The 19104-nt window shown below is 39.5% G+C and overlaps 2 protein-coding genes across 4 annotated transcripts; both read right to left on the reverse strand.

The window, feature by feature from the left end:
* Nucleotides 1-340: 340 nt before the first annotated feature.
* LOC133884708 (VIN3-like protein 1) lies at nucleotides 341-4952 on the reverse strand. 3 transcript variants are annotated; one of them, XM_062324220.1, is made up of 4 exons: nucleotides 4668-4952; nucleotides 2955-3513; nucleotides 1880-2184; nucleotides 341-1793 (listed from the first exon to the last, which is right to left on the reverse strand). In XM_062324220.1, exons 2-4 carry the CDS (start codon nucleotides 3386-3388, stop codon nucleotides 706-708), a joined length of 1827 nt encoding a protein of 608 aa, XP_062180204.1. In that variant the 5' UTR covers nucleotides 3389-3513; nucleotides 4668-4952; the 3' UTR covers nucleotides 341-705. The 3 variants fall into 3 exon arrangements, with proteins under 3 accessions (XP_062180204.1, XP_062180205.1, XP_062180203.1); XM_062324221.1 differs by having other exon boundaries at nucleotides 1880-2181; nucleotides 2955-3562; XM_062324219.1 differs by having other exon boundaries at nucleotides 2955-3562.
* A 1216-nt stretch (nucleotides 4953-6168) lies between these two features.
* LOC133885398 (pentatricopeptide repeat-containing protein At4g35850, mitochondrial-like) lies at nucleotides 6169-11476 on the reverse strand. Its single transcript, XM_062325110.1, has 13 exons — nucleotides 11250-11476; nucleotides 11015-11156; nucleotides 10053-10215; nucleotides 9896-9961; nucleotides 9670-9767; nucleotides 8896-9013; nucleotides 8611-8823; nucleotides 8344-8429; nucleotides 7923-8013; nucleotides 7488-7553; nucleotides 7321-7398; nucleotides 7083-7184; nucleotides 6169-6761 (listed from the first exon to the last, which is right to left on the reverse strand). Exons 1-13 carry the CDS (start codon nucleotides 11461-11463, stop codon nucleotides 6663-6665), a joined length of 1536 nt encoding a protein of 511 aa, XP_062181094.1. The 5' UTR covers nucleotides 11464-11476; the 3' UTR covers nucleotides 6169-6662.
* Between the last annotated feature and the right edge of the window lie 7628 nt (nucleotides 11477-19104).

The following is a 19104-nucleotide window of genomic DNA, read 5'->3' on the forward strand; positions in this document are numbered from 1 at the left end:
AAATACAAATATATTATCAAAATCTAATATAATTAATAGATTTTTTCTATTTTTTCTAGTTTATATTGGAGAATTTTAGAATGAGTATATAAGTATACTTATAGTAATAAAATAATATATCTAATTTATTTATATAGTAAGACATTTTAACCGAGGTAATGTTTGGGACGCATGATTTTCACAAAAAGTTATAAATGAATTTCATAATAACAGCTTAATCTCGAGACAATGCGGGGCGAATACCCATGTCCTCAACGGTCATGCAGCTGCTCGACATATGAGCTAGCAAATTCCACTGTGACTATGAAACGAAGTAATATAAATACAGAAGACAGCAACCAAAGCGCAAGTAAATTAAAGATTAATAAAATACCATTTACACGAATATATGCCGGACTGGCCAATGAACAATCGCCAAAAAGTTATCCATGGAACTACAACAGAAGCAGAAGTTGACATTCTACTATCATTCCAGGACTCGACAGTTACTATGACAATGAGAAAATTAAGCTTCCACTACTTCCTGGTGGAATAAGAATTATTCCAGTGCAAGCTATTTGCTGCCTAAAATAATTTTCTATTTTCACCAACGCCCCTCTTCGTTGCTGTCAAATTGGACGAATAAACTAGATTTTACTGCACTGATCTGAAAAAAATACAGATAATCAGTGAGTTAGCGATATCTTTGAACTCTCATCCTTTGTCCTAATGCCACAGCTTATTGCAGAAACCAGTTCTCGGCTTCTTGCAGTTTATGATTTCTCCGAAAGAATCAACAAGCTGCTCAGCCAGGCAGCTTGGTTCTTCGATTAGTGTTTTGATGAATGAGGTCACAGCCCTGCGCTCCTGGTCTGTTGACCTTAGACTATACCAAGTCAAGAACTTCATCCTGAACTCGTTCTCAATGTGCCCATTGCACTCCAACTGCCTTATTACCTTTACACAATGCTCATAATCCTCATCCAACTGCCTTGTCGTTCTGGGAAGCTGTTTTACACAGCAAATACCAGAAGCACCATTCTGCTCACATCTATCAACGTGCGTGCTATTTACCTTGCCCACTGGCCGAGATTCAACAGCAGGTGGTTCTGCACTCCGACCAACGGCGCAAGTCTCAGATCCACCACTGTCATTTGATCTTACAAGTCCCTTCTTTGAATAATAATGCTTCTCAGTGGTGAAGTCCATGGTCATGGGTGCCTCAACGTTTAGGTCAGGAACAGAAGATGTGTTGAAATGAAGTTTGCGACAAGCACCTGATAGCTGTCCTTGTTCACTTTTCTCTCGCTGCTCTGTGTCTGTGGCACTCCTGCTACATGAACCTTCATGTATATCTTCACAAAACCCTTCAAAACAGCCATCTTCAGTCCAAGCTTCCTGAAAATTCTTCCAAATATTTCGGATTTTGAATTCATTTGACTTGAAAGACTGGCTCCTAGCTATTATTTGTGAATGTGTGCCTTCTCCCACTGCATTCTGTGTGGCACGCCTGACAAATACCTCCTTGCTCCCAGTACAACATCTAGATTCAGAATGGCCAAGGATCCCATCATCTGTGAATGATATAACTCTGAAAGAATATTCTGTGCACGGGGAAAGGTTAAAAACTAGTATTTTTCTTTCATCTTTGGGCACAATTACAGGCTCTTCCATGCTTGGTTGCTCTCTGCTCTTCCAATACCATAGCTTATAACCTTCGATAGTGTCAGATGATGAGGTTTCTTTTAAAATGATAACAAGAGAATAAGATGTTATGTCTATAAATTTAAATCTACAGGCAGCAGGTAATGAATCTGCAAAGAAAGAAAAGCATAAGCCTCATTTGCAGAATCAACACCAAAAGTATGATACCAATATTCTATGCAAGGAAGATCGTTACCTTGAAGATGCAGGCCAGGAGAACTCAACCACTCATCAGCTCTTTGAATTGCTTTAGAACATAGTTTCTGCACATCAATACCAGCAGACAACCTGCTTACAATACCACGTGCTGTCTTTGCTGACATTCCATCAAGTGGGCCAACCTCGCTTTCCAATTTTGATTTTGCATCTTCAATAATCTCGTATAATTCCTTAAAACGGCTAGTTCCCTCAAATAGCCTATAGCTCAAATAAATGCGGCGGCAGAGAATATCTACTCGGCGAGCATCTTTTCCAATCACCAATTGCTTTTTCCAATAACTGCTAAACAGATTAACACAGATGTTAATTACACAAGTTCATATGGCAGGTGTCCCAATTATGTTGCAAATAAATAATGTACCTATATGCAAACTGATACCACAATTTTGACAACAGACACTTAATTTCACAAAACAGAACTAGTAAATCAAATTTTGAGATGTTGGTATGTGGTATACAGAACTCGTCTGGACTCAATCAAATGACTTCATGCTCTAAACTGACTAGAAAAATTAGAGAAGTCAGTTTCAGCCTTTTAGAATTATTCATCAAGGATGAACATTTTACACTTTTTACCAACAAGGGACCATTGCTTCTAGAAAATACGATGCCATATACATCGGAAGATCAGCCCTGCAGAACCAGTATGTCCAATGCAAAGATAAATCGAGTGTCCGAGTAAGCTAGTTGACTTGAATGTTGCATGTTCACTACAAATAATAATACACTAGGTCTAATTGACGAAATTATTTATCTACTGCCAATGAGAATGAAAGCTCTGTCAAAGGAAAAGAAATGCACCAAAGTTCTAAAATGACATGGATCTGCATCGTATAATGTGTCATATGATAGAAAGTATAGTAGAACTTCATTTGCATGATGTGTCATATCATTTAGTAATATAACAAGAAATCACTTAATTTATACTAAAGTAAGTCTAGTATGGTTCTAGATTCTACCAAAGGATATCATAAAATAACTGGGAGATGAAACAAAGCCAAATAACAACGGAAATATTGATACTCAGAGAGTTAATAAGAAACTGTACTTACCCTAGTATTCCAGAAACCTTTCCACATGAAGCACAAGAATAACTCCCATCAAGATGTATAATTTGCTCCAGATCAAAGCATCCTACCCTCTTGTGTTGGAGAGCACACTCGATATGGCAAGAAGAGCCACAACAATTCTTACTATCATTTTCAGATGCACAAACCAACCATAGACTAGGATCCTTATTGTCATCAAACTCATGGCAAATAAAACATGAGCACCTCTTGCAGAAGGAATCTTGTGATGGTATCACAGCTTTACAGGCCAAATTTTTGCAGACCCAAGTGCTAATGCATTTCACATTATTGATAGGATGGTCGCCATCAATCACTTCTTTCATATAAGTGTGTCCATTCGTTATTGGTATGTTGGGTGCAGATTGTTTCTGCAATTCAATGTTCTTGCTTGCTTTAACAGGGGTTGTTTTGGGCATGTCTTCACTTTAGTAAAGCAAGCAAGATCTTCGTTTCCCTTTAATGACTAGCATGAGTAATTTTCTTCCAAGTAAGAACTCCCAAACCCACTTCACTGGTCGTCAAATGATTGCCCTCTTTATTACTGGGTCAAAGTAAACTGATGAAGTACTTCTGGTCAGCAAAACGTCATCCTGGAATTTTTAATTCAACAGTAAATGGTACGTAATCAATGAAGACAAGAAAATGAACAGAAATTAACTTGGGAGGAATCCACAACACATGATTATTGAACACACGGGTCAATCAATTTATATAACTGTCCCCATCATAATTTGAAAAGGAAAGTAGTAACAGACAATATCATTAAATAATTCGGAAGCCATTATTTCACCATAAATAGGAATTAGAACCCCCGAAGTCAGCGACTCAACCCAGACCTATATATAGTACTATCTAGCTCAACGCAGACCTATATATAGTACTATGTATATTAACAGACAAAAGAAAAGGGTAACATACATTAGAACAACAAAAAGCATCCGATTTCATGTAATGTGCCTAGAAGCAATAGTGTATGTAGTAGAAAAAGGAACTAGAGTGGGTGCTCAAGGACAAGGCCAACCCCGGGATCATACAAATAACCTCTTACCCAGCATACATATAAATGCCGGTGCAAGGGTGGTACCCTAGGGTTTTGTTGGCAGTAGCTGGAGCAAGCTGCCTAGAAGTATCCCATTTAATGTCCGAGCTAGTCTCAAACAACCAATCAATCGAGTCCAATGGTATGTCCAAGTTTCCTTTCCACCACGCTCTATAATTCGTGAATGTACATGTATCTGTAACAACAACAGTACAAAAACACAAAGCAGCATCTAAGCACACTTTCCGGTAACCCATATTCCAATAGGATGAACAACCAATCGAGCTCACAATCACAATCATCCACAAGCTTCCCTTTCACCGTGCTCTCCTTATCTCCCTCACTCAATCTCTTTCTCATTCATTCTTGTATCGACATCTATCTATAACAACGACGCAAAGAAACATCTAACTTTCCTCTCCAATAATCTGTAGGACGAAACAGACAATCAACCGTGCCACCAATCGCACCATCCAGAAGATCCCTCACACGCACTATCCACAATGAATAGCAGTTCCATCTCCCAACCCCACAACTACAGCGTACCACCGTACAACAGTCAAACGCACATGCCAGGACACCACAGCCAAAACTAGAGAGAGATTTCTACAAGCAGCCAGGAAGACAGGACAAGGCAGCACGGGGCGCGGGCTTACCCTCTTCAGGTCCTCGCCGTCCCCAGCCCCAGCTCTCGGCAGCGGATGCTAGGGTTTGTGCGCCGACGCGGGCGTGCGGGCCGGGGAACGTGCCGCGAGATCCCCAATGCGCGACGCGGCGGGAGGAGGAGGAGCAGGAGCGCGGCTACAACGTGGAAGCGGAGGAAACGGCGGTGGGCGGCGGCCTCCCTCCGGCGACGCGACGCGAGCCCCGACGACGAGGAGGAGGAGGAGGAGGAGCGCGGGTCAAGTCAAGCGGCGCGGAGCGAAGGCGGGGAAGCGGGCGGTGGGAGAGGGTAAAATAAATAAACTACTCGGCTCGTGTGGACCCGTGCGTGTCCTGGGCCCAGCCTGTTGACGCCGTCACGGGCAGGGAAAATCTAGAGCGTCGGCCGCTCGTCCAACGGCCGGGATGCGTATGCGGGCTGTGCTTTCGTGCGTGATTTTGATCCCTTAGGGGGGGGGGGGAGTACTTACTAGGCTTGGTATTGCGTTCACACGGTAATTCAGAATTAGGCTGCGTTGAGTTTTTTTTTTTACACTGACGCAAGTTACCTAACACCTTACCATGAAATACTCCCTCCAGTTAAAAATATTTAACGACTTTGACATAGCGTGGTCTTCAATGCGTACATTTCACTATTATTTCAACTAGAATATGTTAATTTAATCTAATAAATTTATAATATTATAAAATATTATAAATAGTGAAAGGTATTCTTGAAGATAATCCACACATATAATTTTCATATTTTAAAACTAAATATTTTAAAAGTTATTGATGATTAAAGTTTTAAAAGTTTGATTAGATCTTGTTTAAAACGTCATGTATTTATGACCGGAGGAAAGAGCTAAAAACGGCTTTAAAACTGTTAGAGAATGCGCTATTATCGTCTATATTCATCTAAGGTAGTAATATTATCAAAGTCGATATATTGGCGATGCAGTGTGTAATCCACTCAAAAGTAAGGCCTTATTTGAAGTTAATGAGAAAAATCTTCTCTTCTTGTGGCAATCGAACTGTTTCGTGTCAAATTCCTACAAAAATTATATGAAGCCTCGCACTCCAAACAAGCCCGAAACATTCCGCCTCGGAGGGTCCACGTATTCATATCTGGCCTTCATCCGATTACGTCAGTCGAGGTGTTACCGAATGATCTAGGCAATCACCTGATATCCTGAACAATAAACACATCTTGCTTTTTCTTAAAATAAATTGCAATCAATCCATTCATGTTTCAGAACATAAAGTTACTCTTTTTTAGGCATAAGGACGACTCCAACAGAGACAGCAAAAAGGATCCGCGTTCGTACACAATCAACGGAGGCCGCCAGATTTGCCAACTCAGCCTGCCTGCAAACCACTCCAACAGCATCTGTGAAGCGGCTGCTGTATTTTTACCTATTCTCTTTCCAACCTAATGAAATGGGGTAAATAGAGTAAGATGAAAAAAAAAGTACCTAATAGTGTTATGAGATATTATAATAATGTTACGGAGAATAAATTTTTAAAGTATCTATTAGAGATAGCCTAAGTACATATAACTTAAGTGACTCAGCCACAAGAAGCCTCCCAGAAACAGATCCTTCTCAGTCACAGAAGAGATCCTAATAAACATCCATCAAATAGCTAAAATGGGTCACAATCCAAACTCTTCAAATCCAAACTTCCATAAATGATCTTCTGGCAACAAGGGCAGATGAAAATTAAGAAGAAAAAAAACCCTGAGATTTAGAGTTCAGGCTTGGTAGGTGAAAATGTCTCGATAAACCCTGAAAACGATCGATTTCAATTCCAGGTCGTTCACTTTCACACCTGCCGTTCCCGTCTAGCCCTAAACATAAGTAGTCATGCCTGATGGTTTTCTCTTGCTTTGTGTCATCCTAACAGAGCTCCTCGGATTTCTGGAGTGTAAACATATGTTTGTATCCAGAAGCCTCAATAATAAAAATTCCAACTTGCATCGACTCAGGGACAAGAGCATCATTTCTGTGTTACTGAGTATTTCTTCTTGGTCCAAATCGGAGGCTCAGATTGTCCAAAACACGTGTAACTTTGAGAAGCCGTGGATCATCAGAAGGAATTTCCCGTCCCTGAATTAGAAAAACAACACACCACGAAACAGAATTAGAATCACAAACAACCAGATGTCAAATTCCCATCATTGGTCAAGTTCATTCTTGAGACTTTACGCCAACGCACTGTGATGCTAACAAAATGACAGCAAACTATTTGTTACAATGGTCTCAAAGTTCAAACAGTTTAAGACCTGTATATGAAAGTGTACAGCAAAGACTGATATATTACGGCTTCAACGTTCAAACACTTTCAGACTCACTGTAATGTTAAAAAGTATTCATAGATGTCTCCAAGGTGAAGAAAGTCAATCACATGATTGAAATACTGATGCTCACCTTAAGACCCTTGTGGTATACTTCAACAGCAGGAAGTGATGGAGTAATATTACGGCTTTCCAGGAGATCCCAGACATAATTTGCAGTCGTATATCCACCAGTCTGAATAAATTTAACTTAAGTCATTCGATCACTTCGGTGAAGCAATTTGTGTTTATTTCAAAATGCTGACACTAGTATTCAAATAATTCATGTATTAATGTTTGGTACTCAAAGGGCAGTAGTTGGTGGCGCTTACCCTTTCACCAGCAGCTGCAAGTAGGAGATCAGTTCCCATCCTGGAGTTCAAGAAGAAATTTCTTGAAATCATTTTCTCCTGAAAAATATTGTTCATGTAACATTTCAAAATTTCTAATTCAGTCAAACCATATGACAAAATGGAAACTCTGAAAGAGGAAGAATTACTATGGTTTCTTGAGCAAGTTGCATTCCTTTTGGAGTATGCCCAATCATAGCTCCCTCAGCAAGTGTCTGCATGTCATTGATGCATATTTCAGGCAAACATAAGCAGGAGCACAGGCTGCGAAAGAAGAAAGATCGATAGATTTCCAATTGACAAAAGGGGATTATTTTTATTATAACTCCAAGTAGCAAATCAGCTCCACCACAGAAAAGTTATTTGATACTATTCAGTAAGAAACATTTATTTCTTACATCCCCAGTTTTGTGCATCTGGCTTCCTTTCGTCTGGCAGATTTCGTTTAGCTTGTTAATTCATTCTTTTAATTACTAGGGATAAAAGAAACTTAAAAAATTTTCATGCTTTTTCACAGTGGACAAGCCTGGCTAATTTTTTCGATTCCTTAACGAACAATTTGTTATCACTCTGATTTAACTCACCACATACAACTCTGCAGGTGGGGATCTTGAGCTTGAGTACTCTTCAAACATCTTAACAGCAGAATCAATATCTCCACATCGTAGATAACACCTTTGTCAATTGAAGGACATCAAATTAACAACTAGAATCAGAAGTGATTAAGTGTGATAAGACAAAAGGACAAACACAGGGATTACAGAACGAGGATATACATGCCAAAAATAGGCACTTACAGCTACATCAGCTCATCTCTTCCAATATAATGGTTCTTTCATTATCATTTATTTACAATAATGAGATCTCACTGGGACATACTTCTAAAGATGTACATATTAAGTAGCAAATAAAGTTCCTAATAACCATGCATGCAATACACATATCACTAGATCATACTGTTCAGCATGCTTCAGGACAATAGTAAACATAGACATTATATATTACCTCATAGCTTGCATCACAATGAAGGCATCATAAGTAGATCCATCTCTATTATCTTTACTGAACATGTCAAGAAGTGCTTCAAGTGTCTACATGATTTTGAAGTAAATGAAATTTCAGAAGAAGCTAACCTCACCACCTTTGGTGACTTTGAGATATACTAGGGGTATAAAAAATAACAAAGTTGCGGTCATGTCAATTTTCAAGGCCAACATGCAGTAACCAAATATATATTGCTGAAAAAGGTAATGCAAAGGAAAAATAACACACCTCTTTGCTCCGCAATTCTGCACAAGCATGGATAGCAACATGATAAACTGTAAACTGTTTAAAGACAAATCCTCCCCGTCTATTTACATATTCTGCTGTTGGTAGGTTGTACAGCTCTTCCTCTGACACATTCATCATTATATTCTCAGCACTGTCCTTCGATACTCTTTCAACATATTGCCAACCTTTGGACTGCTCGACAAAGTCAAGAATCTGCTCGAAAGAGAAATAAGTTACAAAACATTAAGATTAGGTTAAATACACCCATACACATGCATAACATACCTTTGCCATAGTCTCTTCTGTGGTTGGTGTCTTGTTCTTGAATGCAGTTATCAGTCCAGCATAACAAAACTTGTTTAATCCAAGGCCAGCGGCACTCATATCACTAACTATGGCATACCTATTAAAACAAATTATTGTTACAAGTCTTTCATGCAAGCGAGTAAATGGGTAAATTGGAAGGTGTTGACAGCTGAGGGTAAACTAAAAAAAACATATCAATCGCAATGTAATTTCTAGAGCAAAACTGCCACAAGCTAAAGATACAACATAGGCACTAATGGGATAGACGTGTTCTGATAATGTCTCCACAATTAAACAGCTGGCAATCCTACCCGGAACCATGCACTCTAGAGTCTAGACTCTAAAGACTCAGACTTGGATGTATCAGCATGAAAGTATCAGCAAGTCACATGTATCCTATTCAAATCTGTGACATTGGTACTTACACATCTTATATTCTCAACTGATAGCTGCTAACTATGTTTGAATTATTTTCTCCTCAAAGAAATCGTGCAACTGCATGTATATTCAATCTACAGCGATTAGTAATTTGGATGAACCTTTACCAAACAAAATGCACAAACAACAAGTACAACTCATGTAATGTCTGGGCTTATCTGTTGCTAGTTCATATTTGGTAATACTTCACATCATTATGCTAAGAGTGGTCGATCACCATAAGTGGAATGGCACACGTGATGTCATATTTCAATCTCAAATTTTGCATTTTTCTATCACTTGAGCAAATAAATGTTGTAAATAAGGACGCCTTACACTTGATCAGTACGCCCAGTTGCTGCAAGTGCATTCAATAGACAAATGTAGGTTTCTCCTTTCAACTTAACGCCATGCGCCTTCATTTCTTCTAAAAGCTTTGTTATAGGTAGCGAGAATGGAGCATCAGCGAGCATAAATAACAAAAGAAAAGCACTCCAAAGAAAGGAATGGTAACATAATGCCAGAAACTCCATCAGTGTTTAGGTACATAGGAAAAACCAACCATGATGGCTGCATCTGAATTCTTGCATTTTCCACAAGTGGAGATCAAGAAGTTGTACAGGTTAACCTGGAAAACATGAAGACATCAGCCTAATAATCCCACAAAAAAGGAACTGCAGTGAGAGATGAAATGAATTCAACAAAGACAGTGGTCCAACATCAGGCTGCAAGCCCATTTCTTTCATCTGATCACGGAAGTAGAGTGCATCCTGTAGCCGGCTGCCTTTCATGGTACCAACTATGAGTGTGTGGAATGTGTCACGCACGGGCTGCACCCCGTCAAGTATCATGTCATCATAAGCATCACGCAAAAGGTAGGGCCTAGAAACAATGCCAATGCAATTGCTTAGACTTGAAGAGTATAAATGTCTTAGAAAGTAGAGGTTTCTGACCTGGAAACAGTCATTCTACTCGAACATAAATTAAAGATATGCATAGCCATGAAGGAAAAGGACAGTAACATAGGACATAGTAGTTGCTAACGAAAGTTATATGGGCACAATTTTAAGAAAATGGCAGACAGAAAAACCAATAGCTTAGGCTAAATGAAAAGTTATACAATATAGAGAAATACTGGAGGCGGCTGGCCAAACAGGCATGCACATCTATGTGTAACTCAATGAGACATGACATCGACGTTATAGAGCAGCTGCACAACTACATCAAGAAGTGTGAGATATTACACAAGCAGGCCCTTGTTTTTTCATTATTTGACAATGCAAACTCGTGTACTAAGTGCTAACCCCCAAACTCATATGGCATGTAAGCCATTTGGGGGTAATTGTGGCAATCTAGCTGCCCAGGTTCACTTGCACGGTGCAGAGATAACCATACAACAAACAAGGGCGCTCCTTTCACCAACATTGAAAGGCTCCATGCGCAAAATGGTACAGTGGTACAAGGGTCTAGAACTGCAGAACACCATGTATAATTTTCACATGGTAACACAAGGTTCGCAGCAGCCCACAATTAGATCAGAAAACACATGCTCGCATCCACACAACATCATCAACGCAACAACAGCAACTAAACTAAACCATATCAACAAAAATGCCCCTGCTCGGCAACGCGTCGAACAGTTGGCGCACAATGGACCAACCGAAAACAAGCACATCCTTACCTGCGCTGGGCGACAAGGGACCCGATGACGGTGTTGTACTCGGAGGTGTTGTCGGCGTAGTTCCGGCGCCTGTACTCTTCCGTCGATGTCGCCGCGCCGCGCCGCGCCGTGAACGCCGCCGCCGCCACATGGCGCAACCGCCCTGCACCACCAAACCCAGAGGTCAACCTCAAGATCTTGGGCCTCCGGCTACGAAGAGATCCCAGAAGGAAAGGGGCGGGGGGAGGAGAGAGACCCTGGAGTAGGAGGGAATTCTTGAGGAGGAGGCCCATGGCGTCGACGGTGGGGAGGGGGTGGTGGCGTTGCGCGGAGGAGGAAGACGAAAGGAAGGAGAAGGGTTTAAGGCTGCTCTTCCCGTCAGCATCCGCCGTCGGATTGTAGCTTGGACGGTTGAAATTGAGATGGGCCGAAGCTCCTAGATCGAAAGCAGAATCGACACAACGGCCCATGTAGAGATCTAAAGCACCTGTCTGAATAAATTTATAATTTTTTTTGTGAAAGAAATACATTTATAAAATTTAACTTATGTCCTTCGATCATTTCGGTGAAGCAATTTGCGTTCATTTCAAGAAGCTGGTATTAGTATTCAAACAATTCATGTATTCATGTTTGGTGCTCCAAGAGTAGTAGTTAGCGGTGTTTACGCTTTCACCCGCAGCTACAAGAAAGAGATCAGTTCACATCCTTGGATTCAAGAAGAAATTTCTTGAAATCATTTTCTCTTGAAAAGCATTGCTCATGTGAAACTTGTAAGACAGTCAAATTGTACAATAAAACTGAAACTTGAAAAGACAAAAAAATACCATGGGTTCTGCATTCTTCTTGGATTAATAAAACCGACTATGAAAAAAACCGTTTGTGGTTAATAAAACCGTCTGTGATATTAGCTTATGCGAGCTGACTTTTTTTAGAGACCTTTACATATTTTTTACATAAGGTTTTCATAAATTGTGTGTGAATATATTTATATAATCCAATAAGTTTATGATATTATGAAAGTATTTTTAAGACAAACTCACACATATAATTTTTATGTTTAAAACTAAACATTTCAAAATATATTGATGGTTAAAATTTCAAAAATTTGATCAGACCTAGTTCAAAACATCATGTATTTGTGATAGAAGGAAGTATACAGATAGCCGTCGTACGTACATATGGACTTCAATCTGTCGACGACTCGGCGTACATACGATATGAAGAGGTAGCATATATTATATTATTGGTTGGAATTTACAATGGTGTTTAGTATCGTGCGTACCCTCAGTCCTCGCCTAAAGGGAATGCGCGCATTGCAGCATCAGTATCGATGGTTTTGTTTGTCCATCAATCATGCATGCACCGTTCAACAGTGGCACGCTGCATGCTAGTAATCAAAAAGGTCCCCACGAAGGGAGATCACAACACACAAATGTGTGCCATGCATGCATTTCAACCTCAAAAGGGTCGTCCAAATATCACACCTACACGGCTCTCCTACGTACGCCCCCACTAACAGTTCCAAATTCATTGTGAATTTGCTCCATCGTGGATCTGTGAAGTAGAGTAAAAAAAAAACTAGAGCAAAACCTTACCAAACATGTCCTTAGGACCTTCACAATGTGGGAGTAATGTCAGGGAAGAAAAAGGGACCCCGCTGTTGCTACAAGATCCAGGCATGGAGAATTTCTGATCCATAGAGGAAATTTTGTAGCTGATCTGGGAATAATATCAGCACAAATGAATGTTGCAATCACTTTCAAACAACCTTAGCTATAGCACATTTGAACAACAAATATTAACAGTTTCAGGATGATCACCATCTCCTGAAACTTTACTGACATTGCTTAGCATAGCGTTGACTCGCCGAAATATTCTTTCATCCCAGACATCATAAAAGAGTAGGATATTGTTGAGCAAAAGATTTATCACCAATGCACTTGTCTTCTCATTATCTTGTATTATCACCATTATCAATTATGACATTCCTGCCTTCCAAATAAATGTTTTCAACCTTAAGTAGGTCAGCCCAACAAGGTGATTTATCTTCCTTGTGTTTTTTCTTGACAATCTCCAGTCATAAACCTTCCTCATTTTCTAGTTTCCACCACTATTTGGTAAGGAGACTTACGCTCATTTTTCTCAAATTTTTAATACCAAACCCCCTTTCTTTTTTGGCCTACAAATGTTATCTCGTCGTACCAAGTGATACTTTCTCTTTGCCGCACCACTTTGCCAAACAGTATTAAGCAGTAAGAACACAAACATATGGTAAGTAGGAATATGGTTTAAACTGGCATTATTTAAAGTGGTGATGCCACCAATTGACATAGATCCCCCTAACAGATATTCAACCTTTTCATGATTTTCTCATCTACTCTCTCCCAGTCAATAACATGTGATCTAGATGCACTAACAGGTACACCCAGGTATTTGATTGGAAAGCTTCCTACTTAACAGTTGAACATGTTTGCATAAGAAAGAGCTAATTCGAGGTATTTGATTGGAAAGCTTCCTACTTGACAATTGAACATGTTTGCATAAGAAAAGAGCTCATTCGTCATCTTCCTCCAAAACCATGACCTTATAGCAAAATTTATTTTGAACCCTGACATCAACTAATATATATACTACGTAAGCTTCATATTTCTGTCTTTTTCCAAGTCATCTTAAAGACACAAAATTGTGTCATTAGCATATTGCAACATTGCTACGTCATTATCAAACAATGAGGAATCAAGCCAGTAATCAACCCATTATTTTGAGCTTCCTGTACCATCTTAGATGGACAATCAGCAGCTAAATTGAATAAAAAGGTGATAGATAATATCCCTGCCTTACACCTTGATGACTCTTAAAATATGTGCCTATCTGGTTATTCAATTTGGTACTAAGTGTCCCATTACATATGATGTTTCAACCATTTTTGTCAAGTTGGGCTAAAACCTCTTATTTCCAGACATTGGAAGAGGAATTCCCAATTCACTCTGTCATATGCCTTTCGAAATCAAGCTTAAAAATATTGCCCGTTTGCTTCTCTTTTGGTTTCATGTAGAATCTCATGTAGAGGCATGATCCCATGCATTATATTTCCTGTTTTAAATAAAGGCATTTTGAGTTTTGCTTATCATTTTCATCATGTAAGACTCCAATCTCAAGGTCATAACTTTAGTTACGAGTTTATATAAAAAAAATTGATAGATGGGTCTGAATTGTTGTATTCTCTCTACATCCATTTTTGGAAGAAGGGTGATTATCCCATAATTCTGCCTACTAACATCCAATTTATTTCATACCACTCTTGGAAAAAAAATCTGTAGGAAGTCCATCAGGATCAGCAACTTTATTGGGTTTTATTTGAAATGGAGCATTTTTTTTATTTCTTCTTCAGTAAAAGGACTATCCAATTCAACACTATCAATGTTGGATAGTTTCTCTGCCCTGCTAAAAATATCAGGATCAAATTACCTGAGTTGGCCCAAACTATTCTTTATAGAAGTCAGTAGCATGTTTAAGCAAGTCTGATGTCCCAGTAATGTTTCCTTCACCATTTTCAGATTGAAATGGTATTCTTTCTCTTTTTACCATTAGCTATCCTATGAAAATACTCTGTGTTGTTATCACCTTTCAACAGCCAAGTCAAGTGTGTTCTTTTATACTAGTATAATTCTTCCTCGGCATAAATGTTTTGCAACTCAACTTGAATTTGCATTTTTTTTAGCTAGCTCAAAAGGCAATTGTCCTGTTTCTTCAAGAGTTTCTAGTTTCCCCTTCTATTTGTATGATATCAAGAGTATCTTTACGCTTGACTGGCTCATGCCAAATTCTCTTGACAATATCCAGAAAATTAGGGTGTTGTAGCCAATGCAACTCAAATTCTCTTGACAATGTCTAGAAGATCAGGGTGTTGGGCTGATGATTGAGATCTGTTGTTATTTTCAGTAGAAGGAAGTAACAGGTTATGATCATGCAATTTCCTTGGTATTTTACATATAGTAACCAAAGGGAACATCAACTCCCATTCTTTGTTCATAAATATCATATCAAGCTTTTCCTAAGTTGGATTCTCCTGATTGTTGGGCCATGTGAACTTGCCGCTTGCCATATTTGTCTCTCTCAACTCATAAATTTGAATATAGCATTTAAGATTTTAGAAGAGTGAGAAAGCTGAACATTCTTATTTTTCTCAAATGAATATCTTAAATTATTGAAATCCCTTCCGATTAAGCAAGGTATAGTAATATTAGCGCAAAAAACTATCTAACTCAGTTAGGAATTCCTATTTATATTCTTCATGAGCAGCACCATATACGATGATCAATACCCATTTACAATTCAGTGTTGTATCCCATGGGTCTTTTGTAACAGGAATTTTCCATGTTTTCCCATATCATAGAAGTCTTGGTTGACCCCACACAAAATACCCCCACATTTCCCTTCATAGTCTTTTGTAACCCAATGAAATTAAGATTTTTATCTAGAAGGAACTCCCTAAGAAAGGTGTTCATTCCTTTTTTACATGCACTTTACAACCCATAAGAACCTATCATTTTGAAATTTGGTTTTACCTTGTTTCTTTTATCCCTTACACTCCCTAAAAAAGGTGTTCGTTCTTTTTTTATGTGCAATTTACAACCCATAAAGAACCTATCATTTTGAAACTTGGTTTTACCTTGTTTCTTTTACCCCTTACACTTAGTAATTTAGGGGTATTAGAAGGCCGGCCTTTTTTCTTCCTTTTTTTAACTTTCAAATTAGATTTTATTTTCCTAGAGCACTTTTCTTGAACTCACAGGAAGTTTTCTGGATTAGATTCCTCAAACTCCACAAATCATTTCAATAACTTAGGTGAAATCTCACCTGAGTTATCTACTGCAGTCACATCATGAGCAACATTGTTTATTTGAGCTTTACCATTCAAAGCATTTCTAGCATCCTCTAAATTCCTTATCAAATTAATAGTGTCAAAGTTATCATCACCTATATTAGCACCCACACATCTAGTTTTACTCACAATATCTTTATCTGATAAAGTTTCAAAGGAATCAGTGTAATGTTTAGGAGTACCTTCTAAATTTACTCATGATATCTTGTATTTTGACTCCTGGACCTTTAATGCTCTGGCTCCTCCTAGATGGCTCAACATTGAGTTGCTTTTTTGACCGTTTGTGTTCCACCTTGTATCCATCACGCAAAGCTTCAGCATTCACTTCAGGCTTCTTAAGATCACTTTCCTGTCTTATGATCATACATTATTCATCAGGCTTCTTATCTTGCATATCGGTTCACATTCTTGCATATCGGTTCACATTCTTGTTCGCCTTAGCAGCTCCAATTGTATCACCAACTTCATTTTCATTCTTGTCACTAGACATCTCGATTTTAATGTAATCAGCAAAACCAAACAATTTTTTTCTATGGGGGTTGAATAGTACTTTGACATCTAACCAGCCATGTGTGCCTTACATCTTGATCACTTTTAGATGAAGAAGCTTCCTGCCCCATGTGATGAATCCTTTTCTCTAAGAAAGGATTCACTTAGCAAAGTATCTTCTCATTTGAATCCTCAGGGATTTCTTCAACCTTCTTGGTTTTGCCCTTGTTGCTTACTTCATCTACCACATTTTCCTCCACAACCTTCTTGATTTGCTGATGTGCATAAATCTTTTTTGCATCTGCCATGAACTTTTTCACACCTTGGGGTGTTACCAGAATTATTATGATCAAGTGCCATATGTCTCCCTCCTGTAACGCAACAATAGATATGAATTTGGTGGGAGTAGGTTTTGGTTATGGTGTCACCAGAACCGGAGTAGAAGCATTCATATAGAAAGCCTTGTCACCACTCTTATAAATTTCTGACACTTTCTTCTCTTGCTAGACTTTTGCCTTTTTAAGGAGACCTTTCACCACCATCCTTATCATTGTTTTTGTCATCTTGGACTGCAGTGAAGCAGCTATAGCAACCACATCTTGAGATACTTCCCTTTCAAATAACAATTCATAAAACAAAAGGTCCAAACACCCCTCAGCATCTGCTGCCTTCATCACATCCCTGCATCCAATTTTTAGCCTTATCAATCTCTAGGGTGACTCCAGCTAGAGATCATTTTTCTTCAGGAGCTTGAAGAGTGGCAACCTCTTTCTCCCATCTTCGAGATGAACCTCCTCAAAGCTGTCATGTACCCAGTTAGTTTCTAGATATCCTTCAATCTGATCGGGGATCCCATCTAGTCGATGGTTCTTATCTTGTTGGGGTTCGCTTCTATTCCTCGGTTAGATACGAGGAAGTTGAGCAATTTTCTTGATGAGATTTCGAATGTGCATTTCTCTGGGTTCAGCTTCATATGGTACTTTCGAAGGTTGTCGAACATTTCCTGGATATCCCTGACCAGGTCGTCCTTGGTTCTACTTTTCACAACCACATCATCAACATAAGCCTTGATATTTCTACCGAGCTGTGGTTGAAGAATGAGCTAGATGCAATATTGGTAAGTGGCCTCGACGTTTTTCAAACCAAAATGCATTTTTACATAGCAAAAGACCCCGAAGGGTGTTAAAAAGGCAGTCTTCTCCTCATCTTCCCTATACATGCTAATTGATGGTACCCCGAATGAGCATCTAAGAAGCTTAGCAGATCACTACCGGCGGTTGAGTCAACAAGCTGGTCGATCCGTGGTAGAGGAAAAAGATATTTCGGGCAAGCCTTGTTGAGGTCGGTGAAGTCGACGCACATCCTCTACTTACCGTTGGGTTTCCGGACCATGACGGGTTAGCCAGCCATTATGGGTACAGTACCTTCCGGATGAAGCCTGCTTTCAGGAGCTTGTCGATCTCCTCTCGAAGTGCTTCTTTTCGGTCGGCAGCAAACCGACACGCCTTTTGCTTTACTGGTCGTGCGTCCAGTCGTACAGACAACTTGTGGTCGATCACATCCCTATGGACTCCGAGCATATCAGACAGACTCAATGAAAAGACATCCGCGTTTGCCTGGAGGAAAGTGATGAGCGCGAGTTCCTATTTGGGGTCCACGCTGGTCCCTATCTGGACCGTACCGGATGGATCGGTGTCATTTAGGCATACTTCCCTGAACATACACAAGGAGTTATCCAGGTTCAGATCTTTCGTGGGATAATAGCCCTACATCTTATGTATTTTCTTATAACTTGGATGAACTTGTTACTAGGAGAGTTCCTTGTCTTACAAGTACGATCCTCTCTTGTTTATATAGTAGGAGGAGATGCGTAAATACAAACAGATCATACCAAAAACCGTGGCAGTCCTACGCCTGATGAAAACCGCTACCCTTAGGCTATCATTACAGGAGGTGGGCTCGTCGACCTGCCCTGGTCGTTCTGTCCCATCAGCCCCACGCAGTCACGCCCGCCTGCAAGACCGTCACACTCACCTGCAAGGTCGTCCCGTAGTATTAAATACTACGAGACGGGTCACTCTATCTCTGTGCCTTGCTCACCGAAAACGCTAGGGGAAGGAAAACGTACGAGTAGATGATATTAAATACAATTAGATTAGTTAGGTGAATACCTGGAGCTGGTCACAGGGTTTTCTTCTGCGAATAGAGGACTAATCGCGTGGTGGGGCCATAGTCTTTGAAAATATTCACTGCCAGCTAGCATTTGCCGGTGTATGTCCTTCTAACAGGAGACAACCCTTGTCTAATTCCTTGTCTATTCTTCATATATCTCTTTAAATCGACAACCCTTATAGGCCGGTGTGACCCTTATTCTTTAAATCGACAACTATTGTCTAATTCCTTCGCATATCTCTTTTTTACGGAACTCATCCACATCTTTTTACTACCCCCTCTGTTTTTTCATTTACTCGTCACTCTTGAGTATTGACCAACCAAGCTTTGACCAGCTATATTATTTTAAAACATTTAATTATGTAGCATATATAAAAAAGCTAGTGTGAGAATAACATTCTATATTTAGAGTTATTCGCTTCTATGTTGCTCAAAGATAAGTACCAATGTTCAATCGGCCACAATTCAGCAAAAACCAAGAGCATCAAGTAAAGAAAAACAGTGGGGATGCAGTTTGATTTGGGGTTTTTTATCACCAAAGCGAGGAAAACGGGGCTAATACTCG

Source organism: Phragmites australis, chromosome 11, assembly GCF_958298935.1.
Source record: "Phragmites australis chromosome 11, lpPhrAust1.1, whole genome shotgun sequence".
Lineage (NCBI taxonomy): Eukaryota > Viridiplantae > Streptophyta > Magnoliopsida > Poales > Poaceae > Phragmites > Phragmites australis.

Bases quoted from the DNA above. Each gene is read 5' to 3' on its own strand.
- LOC133885398 (XM_062325110.1), bottom strand. From the start codon at position 11,463: ATGGGCCGTTGTGTCGATTCTGCTTTCGATCTAGGAGCTTCGGCCCAT. The intron at 9,768-9,895 runs GTTGGTTTTTCC...CCTATAACAAAG, and splicing joins ATTCAGATGCAGCCATCATG to CTTTTAGAAGAAATGAAGGC. The intron at 7,399-7,487 runs GTAATTCTTCCT...AATATTTTTCAG, and splicing joins AACTTGCTCAAGAAACCATA to GAGAAAATGATTTCAAGAAA.
- LOC133884708 (XM_062324220.1), bottom strand. From the start codon at position 3,388: ATGCCCAAAACAACCCCTGTTAAAGCAAGCAAGAACATTGAATTGCAG. The intron at 2,185-2,954 runs GTAAGTACAGTT...TAATCTGTTTAG, and splicing joins AAGGTTTCTGGAATACTAGG to CAGTTATTGGAAAAAGCAAT. The intron at 1,794-1,879 runs GTAACGATCTTC...CTTTCTTTGCAG, and splicing joins TCCTGGCCTGCATCTTCAAG to ATTCATTACCTGCTGCCTGT.